Source organism: Monopterus albus, unplaced genomic scaffold (assembly GCF_001952655.1).
Source record: "Monopterus albus unplaced genomic scaffold, M_albus_1.0 scaffold422.1, whole genome shotgun sequence".
Classification (NCBI taxonomy): domain Eukaryota; kingdom Metazoa; phylum Chordata; class Actinopteri; order Synbranchiformes; family Synbranchidae; genus Monopterus; species Monopterus albus.
Genome location: NW_018128302.1, coordinates 140,409 through 152,679, shown reverse-complemented (window position 1 = coordinate 152,679; position 12,271 = coordinate 140,409). Strand labels below are relative to the sequence as shown.

General features: G+C 42.6%; 1 protein-coding gene across 4 annotated transcripts in view; it reads left to right on the top strand.

Moving 5' to 3' along the window:
• The window catches only part of LOC109951988 (interferon alpha/beta receptor 2-like), a 34,885-nt gene that overhangs the window by 10,640 nt on the left and 11,974 nt on the right, over nucleotides 1-12,271 (top strand). For all 4 annotated transcript variants that reach the window (XM_020586796.1, XM_020586794.1, XM_020586795.1 and 1 more), the window contains 3 exons: nucleotides 294-442; nucleotides 5,285-5,441; nucleotides 7,909-8,024. In XM_020586796.1, coding sequence (XP_020442452.1) covers nucleotides 294-442; nucleotides 5,285-5,441; nucleotides 7,909-8,024 — 422 coding nt within the window. The remainder of the gene's footprint in view (nucleotides 1-293; nucleotides 443-5,284; nucleotides 5,442-7,908; nucleotides 8,025-12,271) is intronic.

Below are 12,271 nucleotides of genomic sequence, written 5' to 3'. Positions count from 1 at the left end.
CACATCCCTGGGGGGCACCTGTGCTTATTGTCCGGGTGCTGGATGTGGTTTTCCCCAGCCTCACCTGCTGCTTCCTGTCTGTCAGAAAGCTAGTAATCCACTGACAGGTGAGGGCAGGCACAGTGAGCTGGGCACAGACTGTAGGCTACAAACACTCACGTCATCTGGATATGGCAAAAAGCAGCTCACCTACTGCCTTACTGACAGCCCTTTGTTCCTTGAAAATGATTGACTTATGACAGAAATTTGAATTTATGTAAATGAGGGGTCTCTTTTGTTCTCATGTCTTCCAGCTCATTTGGACCTGCCACTGCTGACTGTGACATCATGTGGCAGAAACATGTGTGTGGACCTTCAACCTCCCATGGAACATCTTAGGGAAACCTATAACACTCTTCATTACAAACTTAAAATTATGAGCAGCGGTGCAGACAGAGCCCAGGTACTGTACATGGACGAACACAATGTTTTAGCAAGACTTATTTATCCACTTGTGCCATCATGACTGAGAGGGTGGATTCAAAATAACACTTAAAAATTTCAGCAGGCTGTGTTGACATGGATATTTTGCTGCAGGTACAGGTGAGAAGGTCTAGAAAGTTTGAGTATCTCATCTATGAATTTTAAAGCTCATGAGACACCACAGTGGTGATGTAAAAACTTATAAACTGAGTTTAAGGCGCCCATTGCATGCTCATTTCCAGCCATTTAAGGTTTAATCTTGGGTACCTCTTGATTAGCTTTGCACCCATCAGCACCCATCATAACTCCTGAAAATGAGAGGATAGTTTGTGAACACGCAGAACTTCTTTTGCCGGTCAGGAAGCTACAACAGCGAATAAACAAAAAAAAAACTTGAACAAATAAGCTACATTTTCGTCAATGACAATACTACCTTAAATCCTATCTGACATGTTTGAGCCAGAATATGAAAGTGGACAGCAACCCAACTTCATTAATTAATTTGAATGTCTCCTCCGTAGATAGGTAAACAACGGTATATGTACCAATTAAAAGAGATGTGTAACACTCTAAACAAAGGGGGTAGTTGAGTAACCCCATATTTAATACTGTCTCCAGCCTTAAAACAAATCTCTCTAAAGAAACAACGCATTAACAGACATGCACCATGTTTTTTGTTTTTTTTTTTACTTACTGCTACATCCCACCTTTTGAAGTAGCTTCAAGGTTGGTAAATCCAATGGCGATCACTGCGTCTTCCCCCACAAATCCTCCACCTTACAGCTGACCACATTCCCAAAGTAGTGAAATTAATCCTAACAGGTAGCGTAGTGCTGACAATAACAACGTGGGTCATTAATCCGCTCATTAACCACCAGCACATCACGGCAGACACACTGGCCTCGGGCAGTCAAAACAAACAGACACTGTGCTCCAGGGGAATCCAGTGTTGATCAGCTGATCATTCACCTCCCCAGGATGCTTCACTGGCCGGCTGCTTGCAGGTTTCTAGCCACTCCATTCACACCACGTTGGACCCGGTCAGGTAAAACAGGAACATTCCCGGACATGTAGTAACCTCAGGCCCTGTATTTTTCTCCACATCCTCTGGTCACAGTGCAGCAGCAGGAGGATGTATATGCATATCAGGCAAGTTTGCATGAATGCGCTATTGCCTGAAGACTATGATCATTCAAGGAAATCCATAAACTATTGTGCAAGACTTTACGTACAGACGTAGACATTCAAAGTGTCACTCTCTCATGTGATAAGTGGCCACTTTCACCGTGACTGTTGGTCATTTGTCCCGCAGAATGGCATGTGTTACAGTATAATGTCTGTAGGTGGCGCTCAGCCTGTACTCAGGTACTGTACCCCATGCACACACAAACGGTAGCTCATAGGCTGCTGTATGAATGGCTACTTAGAAGTAAAGAAATAGCCCTGTGGACAGGCTTTGCTCTAAATGGTGATTATATTTTGTGTGGATTGTGATGTTTAATATTTTGTAGATTTTTCTTTAGACAAATGAGCCAACCCATCCATCCATCCATCCATCTTTGTCCGCTTTATCCGAGACCGGTTTGCGGGGGCAGTATTTTGAGCAGAGCCTCCCAGACTTCCCTCTCCCCACACACCTCCTCTAGGAGGAACCCCAAGGTGTTCCCAGGCCATCTGCGAGACATAGTCTCTCCAACATGTCCTGGGTCTGCCCCAAGGCCTTCTCCTGGAGGGACATGCCCAGAACACCTCCCCACGGAGGCATCCAGGCGGGCATCCTAGACAGGTGCCCGAGCCACTTCAACTGGTTCTGCGCAATGTGGACGAGCAGCAGCTCTACTCTGAGCTCCTCACAGGTGACTGAGCTCTCACCCTACCCCTAAGGGTGCGTGCTGCCACTCTCCGGAGGAAACCCATTTCTGCCGCTTGTATCCACGATCTCTTTCTTTCAGTCATGATCCTAAGTTCATGGCCATAGGTGATGGTAGGAACGTAGATCGACCAGTAAATTGAGAGCTTCGCCTTACGACTCAGCTCCTTCTTCACTGCAACAGACTGGTATAGAGACTGCATTACTGTGGACGCCGCACTGATCCGCCTGTCAACCTGCCGCTCCATTTTTCCCTCACTTGTGAACAAGACCCCGAGATACTTAAACCAACCACATCATCTGCAAAAAACAGGAATAAGATTCTGTGGCCACCAAAACAGAAACGGACAGCCCATAACAACAAGCTCTGCACCCCCTATCCCGAAGTACCTCCCACAGGATGCCACGAGGGACACGGTCGAATGCCTTTTCCAGATCCACAAAACACATGTAGACCGGTTGGGCAAACTCCCATGAACCCTCCAACACCCTAGTGAGGGTATAGAGCTCCAGTGTTCAACGGCTGGGTCGAAAATCTCACTGTTCCTCCTGAATCCGAGGTTCAACTGCTGGCCGGATTCTCTTCTCCAGTACCCTGGCATAGACTTTCCCAGGGAGGCTAAGAAGTGTGATCCCCATGTAGTTGGAACATACTCTGCGGTCCTCCTTAAAAAGGGGGACCACCACCCCAGTCTGCCAGTCCAGAGGCACGTCCTCAAACTCCACGCAATGCTGCAGAGGCATGTCAGCAAGAGACCCCCACAACATCCATAGACTTGAGAAACTTGGGGCAGACCTCATCCACCCCCGGAGCCTTGCCACCGAGGAGTTCCTTAACTACCTTGGCAACTTCAGCCAGAGTAATGGACAAAGTCCCTAGCCCTGGTTTCCTTTACGGAAGACGTGTCAGAGGGATTGAGGAGAGCTTCAAAGTACTCCTTGCACCGGCTGACAACATCCCCAGTTGAGGTCAGCAACACACCACCTCCACTGTAAACAGTGTTGTCCAGCTTTTTCCCCCACCATCGAATCCAACTCACCACCAGGTGGTGATCAGTTGACAACTCAGCCCCTCTCTTCACCCGAGTGTCCAAAACATATGGCCGAAGATCAGAGGAAATGACTACAAAGTTGATCATCGACCTCCCTCCTAGGGTGTCCTAGTGCCATGTGCACTGATGGACCCCCCTATGCTTGAACTTGGTGTTGGCTATGGATAAACCATGACTAGCACAGAAATCCAATAAAAACTCAATACTCGGGTACAGATCAGGGAGGCCATTCCTCCCAATCACGCCTTTCGCATGCAAGCCCCTCCCCCAGGCCTGGCTCCAGGGTGAGACCCCAGTGACCCCATACCGCGCAGGGTAAACATGAGCAGCCTATGAACCGCCCTTTGTCTAGTCTGTCACCCAGGACCTGTTTGAGAGACCCTACCAGGGACATATAGTCCCCTGACAACATAACTCCTGGGATCATTCAGGCACTCAAATCCCTCCACCATGTTAAAATATCGGGGAGGGGATGAGCCAACCCGCTCTCTTAAAAACTACACTCCTAGAGAATGCAACAAAACTGCAAACACAGTTAAGTTTTGAAAGAAGCCTATTTGTTGGATGTATAATGCGACACTGCAGTTTTTTTTTCACCCCCCACCCCCCTTATAGCCTACTTCTTAGGTCACAATGTCTCCTAAAACATTTCTAGGGCCACGTTTTTTAGGGATTATGCTTGATTGTTGGACAATATTCAGATGCAACATATTTTGTATGAATGAAGCCCTGCATTTTTCTATAGACACAGCAGGTATCTGCTACTGTTTGGTGTGAACAGCAAAGCTGCAAAACAGGACGTGGGTATTTTGGATGCTTGAGTTCGAGTCTGCTTTGCGTTTTGGTTGACCCACTGCTCGGCTACTAGGTCATGTCGGGGTGGCGCCAGACACTGAAAAGTGACCCATAACTCATGGTGTCGTATGGCGTTACCAGCTCACAGCGTGAAGCCCTTGGTGGGGCTTATTTTAACCCCTCATCAGAAAAACAAGTGAAACACTCAATTTTCATTCTTGCAATGAAATTCCAAATAAGTGGCTGCTATTGAATGTAAAGTAATCTCAGCACAGTCCAGCCAGTCACGTGTCTCGATGAGCCGGCTCTGCTGAAGGTGGAGCTCAGTGCGAGGCATCACAATTACTCTGCTGATAGTTGTTATATTTATTTGCTTAAGTGTATTTACCATGCTGCTCATTTTAATAATTATTCATGTAATCTATTTGTCTGATGATTCTGATGGTGTGATGATGTGTAGGCTGTGTCCATGGACCTGCAAGATGCGAACTACAGTGGAAAATGAAATGTAGTGTGTCACAATATGAAACCTGAAAGGGCTGTAATAGTGTGTGTTCACTCTGCTGATGGGAGGCGGCAACAAACATCACTGCTGCCATTTCATTTTTCAGTTGCTAAATTATCTTAATTTGTTATCATTTTCATTTCTGGCTTTATTGCGCTGGGTGGGAGATGTGAGCTCACTTCCGATAAGATCAACCACAAACATAATCACTGTATGATCTAATCTGCAGCATTTGATTAACTCTGTTGTTCAGCATTTGTCTTTCTAACTCTCTTAAAGGTCCATCTATTCTTAACAGTTCATAAGATTATGCATGCTTGTGTTTTATCAGCTTAGAAATATTGTTTGTTGATATTTGTGACTTTGGTGAAGGCCAGATAACATTTCATGGCCATTTTATGCAGAAATTGCAAACAGTTTCATTACTTTTTCTTGCAACTGTATATAATGAATTCTACACTTGTACTGCAACTATTGCAGACTTTATCACAGCATTCTAAATTGTAGCTTCTTGTGATTTAATCTATAGGAGTAATGTTGTGTTATTTTCCTCTGAGGTTTATACTCATCCTACTTTGTCTGTGGTCTTTGTATGTGCAGTTTAAGGACATCCGGTCTCTGGAAAGACAGATTGTGGAAGATGTGGCCCCTGGCAGACAGTATTGTGTCTCAATCTGCTTCGCAGACGGCCTCGAATCCAAAGAGTCCAACTACAGCCAGCCTATTTGTGCTTTCACCCCTAGCATCTATACTGCAGGTACATGTCATGTCTTACATAATGACACAAGTGCTTTCAGTATACCCTGGTTGATTAGGCCTCTAGTCACGTGATAGACAGCTCATTGGTGTTATTAAAGTATTGCAGCATAAGAGGATATAATGAGAAGACAAAATTTAAGTAGTGCCAGTAAAAGCTCTGAAGGTGGGAAACGGAATGATGAAATGTAATGAACAAAGCATGATGGAAATATGACATTTGTTTTACATGTAATAGACGGTTAGAGCTGCTCCAGCAGCTGCACAGATCTGATCATTGAAAAAAAAATAGAAAAAATCAATAGGACTTAGATTTCTAGGTCGAAGACATTTTCACCTCTCATCCAAGAGGCTTCATCAGTTCTGACTGACTGGTGTTGAGCCGGAGATATTTATCCCCCTCGGTGGTGTTTCAGTCCTTTGAAGGCCAACAATGTCCCCTAACGACTGAGTCGTTATAGCCCTGTATCTGTGAGAGTTGTTACCTGTCTTTGAATCCTCCCCTGTGGACCGACGCCTATTGTCCTGGTGTTGTCAAAACAGGATCAGTGCTTTTTTTTTTTTTTTTATTTTTAAAGGCTTGATTTCCTTCATTGATGTTGTATTGCTATTGTACTTGGTTGCATATTGTCTTTATCAATACACTTTTCCCCCCAAATTTCACTTAAATCCCTTTTTGACCAATGCAAATTAAGCGCTAGTTCAAGACTAGTGTTAGTGCCAGTTGGAGTTGGTTCAGCTTGTCTTTTGTAAGAACCAGTTTGGTTTTCTATGGGCTAGAGAGTCACCATACAGTAATGTCATTACAACACTGTATACATCTGTACAGTGAGGAACAGAAGTATTTGAACACCCTGCGATTTTGCAAGTTCTCCCACTTAGAAATCATGGAGGGGTCTGAAATTCACATTGTAGGTGCATTCCCACTCTGAGAGACAGAATTTTTAAAAAATTTCAGGAAATCACATTGTATGATTTTTAAAGAATTTATTTGTCTTGCACTGCTGAACATATGTATTTGAACACCTGAGAAACCGCAAGAATTCTGGCTCTCAAAATATTCAAAATATTTTTAGGAAGACTTAATTTTGTTAGGAGAGAAGGGTCACAGTACTACAAAAATGTTGTAATATTTGAAGTCTGTATTATGAGGAAAAATGTACTGAGACAAAAATTTGCTGTAATTTGAGTTGTGTTTAAATTAGGTAGCTCACATCATATGGCTACATGAAGTTCTAGCATATGCACTCCTCTCCCACTACTCCTCCCAAAGGCTTGGACTGTTACTTTCCTATAAGCAGTATACAGCTTTTCTCTGTGCCTACAATTCAATTTGATCCTCACTCTTGTGCGTCATGATGTGATTCAAAGCCAGTTACTGAAATTGAACAGAATTCTGGATCTAATAATAGGAAAGCGAAACTATAATTTGGCTCTCACTCCAGAACACCTGTGAACCTAACTGCTAAATTGTGTTGTTTACTACACATGCCAGAAATTGACTTTTGACTGTTCCACTCAACTAACTTTAGTTTGTCGATGACAGTGTACAAACAAAATACTTTTAGTTTGTCTTGCGAAGCCAATTATTAAATTATTCAATCCAAAATGTGCCCAGAAGGTACACAGTTGAGTTCTGACTTTTTTGTTCTGTCTTTTGGGAGTGAGTTTGTGCCCCAGGTGAAGGAGTTTAAGTATCTCGGTGCCTTGTTCCCAAGTTGGGTTAAAATGGAGCATGAGGTTGAGGGGTGGATTGGGGAAGAGTCAGCATTGTGCCAAACTGTTGAGGTGAAGAGTGAACTAAGCCTTCTGTTTACCAGTCTGTTACTATTGTCATGAGCTGTGGATATTGACTGAAATAATGAGATTGCAAATGCAAGGTGCCAAAATGAGTTTCCTCCTTTGGGTAGCTGGGCTCAGCCTTAGATGTAAGGTGCAGAGATGGGAGATCTGGAGGGAGCTCGGAGAAGAGCTTTTTCACATTGAACCGAGCTGTTGAGGTGGTTTGGGCATCTGATTAAGATGCCTCCTGGTTGCCTGCCATTAGAGGTTTTCCAGGCATTCCAACTCATTCACAAGGTAGACCTGGACACTGGAGAGATTATATACCTTGGGGTCCACCAGGAGGAGCTGAAAATTGCCTCTGCAACCTACTATGGGGCTTAAGATGGATGTATGGATCAACATAACTTTATTATTAAAATCGATTTTAACGGTGAATCATTGTGTTTCAGCCACTGCTTAAAAGTCCAGTTAAACACACATCTTGCAACTGGTTATAGTGAGGTGCCTGTTGGTGAAACCTCTAACTTCAGGTGATCTATGTCTTTAACACTGTCACACCACTGCTTCTCTAACTTGTGGTTCTCAGTAATGTTGATGACAAAGAAACTGAAGCTTTCTCTGCTACAAGTCTCTTGATTTTTGTGTGAATAATATGTCTCATGGTCCCTTCTTTTCTCTGAAAGACCCGTGGATTTCAGCTGTATTGTGTTCATTGGTGGTGTTTGGTGTGATTTGCCTGGCCCTGCTGGCCAGTACCGGTTTCATCTGTCTGAAAGGGGGGCCACTGCCACTGGTCCTGGTAAGTAAAATTTGCATTTAATTGTAGTAATAGGTGATGGTAAAGTACAAGCATTACTAATAGTTGCACTGTTTGGAAGGTACTGCTGGACAACTACCTAGCTATTGTTGGCACATATGTGCTTTAAGCTAAATGTTAATCTTAGAATTCTAAAATGCTAGTTATCACTTTTTTTATGTTGTGCCAAAGACTCAGAACAACGATAACTTTTTACAGGATCCGAAGTAAGCAGGAGCCAAGGGCCCATGAACCAGTTTTCTGGATATTCTTAACAGATATCAGGGCCTTGTGTTTTGCAATGAGGACATATGTCATTAAGTGCAGTAGTGTGATTCTGTGATGTTTTTAATCATTTTTGAACATCAATAGGGGTTTATGGCACAGAAGAATAAGATGATCTAGGACTGATAGACACCAACAGTGAGCAGAGGCAAATCCTTGGTTTTAGTCTGTGTATGGGAAGTGTTGAAAACACTATTAATACAAGACCGGCCTTATCCTTTAATATTCCACTTTGTATTTTGAATTGTTGGTTTTGTCTTTATGCTGCATGTACAGCACAATGAATAGCTACTGTGTTAGATAATATAATCTAAAGTCTTCCTCCACTCAGAATGGTTTTTCATTGTGTTGGGGGGCGACAGTAGTGCAGTGGGTAGAGCAGTCGTCTCCCAACCGGAAGGTTGAAGGTTTGAATCTCGGTGCTTGCAGTCCACATGTCGAAGTGTCCTTGGAACACATTGCCCCCCCCCCCCCAAGTTGCCTGTGATGGCGACGCGTATGCACACAGCGGCCCGGGGCCCTCGGCTCCAAACAAAATTTTGTTGTTACTTCACCTTATTTTTTGAGCTTCACTGTATATGATGTACATGTATCTGCAGAGTGTTTTTTCCACTTTCATGTGCTGAAGAAAGAACATCTGTGCTCACCTTAAATATCAATTTCAGATGTAGACATATGAGGTGATTCTGGGTCATCACAGCTAATTTAGAAGCCAGTGATTAGCTTAAGTGTTAGGTTGAAATCTGTAGCTTCTAGCACTCTCATACTCAATGAAAATGACTACAGTAATGTAGGAGATATCTTGGGTCCAGCAGCTTTTGAAAAGATAAATATTTGCATAATTTTTCAAACTGCATTTTTCAGTGAAATAGATGTAAATTTCAGAATTTTTAATCAGGTAGTTGAAATTTTTGTGGAAATACTGTATTAACCAGAAATTATTCTTTAAAGCATGGTGTTTTCATGCATCCTAGACCATGTTGGAAGAGGTAGTTTTGTGCATCAGTGCTTAATTCTAAAAGAGAATGTCACTGTGCATATGAAAATTCAGTTATAGTTCCCACACACTAACTAACTATAACAACTCTTGTAATGTTCATTAATTAACACAATGGCTCTGTGGCGAAATTGTGGGAACAAGAAACACATTCTGGTACAGTTCCTGCAGAATCAGAAATTATAAGGTCTCCTGCAAGAGTCTTAATTGTTAGGGAAAGCATGGAATATTTTTATGTTTTTAATTTTTGCTTCTTGAAAAATTTGGCTATTGAATATAACAGTATTTCACATGCTATCTTCATATTCTTGCACGTTCAGAGTTTTTGTGGTTGTGTGTCATCTTTCATCTTTTGATATTTGACTCTGAAGTAGCATGATGTGGAGTTGATACAATGTGAATAAATACACAGTGGTGGAAGAAGTACTCGGATCCTTTATGTAAGCAAAAGTAGCAGTACCACAGTGTAAAAGTCCTCTGTTACAAGTAGAAGTCCTGCATTTAAAATGTTACTCAAGTAAAAGTATTGGCTTCAAAACATAAAGTACTAAAGTAAAAATATTCATTATGCAGAATGGCATGTTTCACATTCCCGTATATCATAGTATTATACAGTAATTACTGATGCGTTATTGTGTATATCGCATTTAGTCTTGCAGCTGGTAAAGGGGGGGTGCTGGTTTTAACTGGCTTATATGCATTTAATTAGATTTACTGCTTGGTGGCTTGTGAATTTTCCACCATAGATCAGTGAGGTCCTTTACTGCATTTTTTTGTATTAATCTTGTTATGAAAAATAGCTAGAAACTAAAGGTGTAAAATAAATGTGGTGAAGACAAAATATGAAGTAACCAAAAATGAAAATACTGAAGTAAAGTATAGACCTAAAAATACAGTACATAAGTAGTACTTGAGTAAATGTACTTTACTTTCCACCACTGCAAATTATATGAAAAACCACAATCAAACTTGGAAATGACTGAAAACAGCAAAGAACAATAACAGGAAAGAACAGAAGATGAAACCATACTTGAGCATAATATAAGTGAAATGTGCCACAGCTGCGGTTGATCTGTGGTGTCAAATAGAAGACAAAGGCAAACAGCTGCAGGAAACCTCACCCTTTCACCTCCAACAGGATGGCTGTACTTGATTTGTTTCCTTAGATAAAGTTTCACTGAGCTACCAGTGATGGTGTGGAGGTTTTGATGATCAAAATATTTGCAATAAAATTTTATTTGTATAGTGCCAAATCACAACAAAAATCATCTCAGGAAACTTTATCGGTGTGATGCTGCCGTTCCTTTTCACAACACTTAAAAAAGACATTTATGGACTAAGGACACCAAGTGATTCAGTGTGTCAGGTGTCATTTTGTTCCATTCCTCAGGCAAGCAAGTCTTAAGGTGCAACAGTCCTGGGTCTTCATTGTCGCAGGTTGTGTTTCAAAATGCACCACACATTCTCTACTGAGGATAGGTCGAGACTGCAGGCAGGCTGGTCCAGTACTCGCAGTATGCATTTGTCTTGTTGGAATATGCACAGATGTTACTGGAAAAGACAATGTCTTGAAGGCAGCATATGTTGCTCCAACATCTCTGTATTGTTCAGCATTAATTGAGCCATCGCAGAAGTGTAAGCGACCTTTGTCCAGGGCACTGACATGACCCCAGACCATGACAGACCTTGGCTTTTGGACTTGTTCCTGCTAACAGTCTGGATGGTCCTTTTCGTCTTTGTTCCGGAGCATGCGGCGTCCATTCCTTCCGAAAAAAACCTGAAACACTGATTGGTCTGACCACAGTGCATGTTTCCACTGTGTGACAGTCCATCCCAGATGCCTCTGAGCCCAGAGCAGTCGACTTCTGGACACTGTTGACATAGGGCTTCCTTTTGGCACAATAGTTTTAAGCAGCATTTATGGATGTAACTACATATTGTAGAGCCTGACACAGGTGAGCCAAAGTCATACTGAGCCCATGTGGTTACAGTGGGGCAAATAAGTAGTTGATACACCGCCAATTTTTCAAGTTTTCCTACTTACAAAGAATGGAGAGATCTGTAATTTTCATCACAGGTACACCACAACTGTGAGAGACAATCTAAAAAAAAATCCAGAAAATCACATTGTTTGATTTTTAAATAATAAATTTCCTATTTATTGCATGAAATAAATATTTGATACAATAGAAAAATAGAACTTAATATTTGGTACCGAAACCTTTGTTTACAATTACAGAGGTCAGACATTTCCTGTAGTTCTTGACCAGGTTTGCACACACTGCAGCAGGGATTTTGGCCCACTCATCCATACAGGTCTTCTCCAAATCCTTCAGGTTTTGGGGCTGTTGCTGGGCAACACGGAGTTTCAGCTCCCTCCATAGATTTTCTATTGGGTTCAGGTCTGGAGACTGGCTAAGCCACTCCAGGACCTTGAAATGCTTCTTACAGAGCCACTCCTTAGTTGCCCTGGCTGTGTGTTTGGGGTCATTGTCATGCTGCAAAAACCCACCCATGACCCATCTTCAATGCTCTTACTGAGGGAAGGAGGTTGTTGCCCAAAATCTCGTGATACATGGCCCCATCCATCCTCTCCTCAATACAGTGCAGTCATCCTGTCCCCTTTGCAGAAAAGCACCCCCAAAGCATGTTTCCACCCCCATGCTTCACGGTTGGGACGGTGTTCTTGGGATTGTTCTCATCCTTCTTCTTGCATGAGGTGAGATCTTGCATGGAGCCTCAGTCCGAAGGAGATTGACAGTCATCTTTCTTCCATTTTCTAATAATTGCGCCAACAGTTGTTGCCTTCTCACCAAGCTATTTGCCTGTTGTCCTGTAGCCCATCCCAGCCTTGTGCAGGTCTACAGTTTTGTCCCTAGTGTCCTTAGACAGCTCTTTGGTCTTGCCCATAGTGGAGAAGTTGGAGTCTGATAGATTGAGTGTGTGGACAAGTGTCTTTTATACAGGT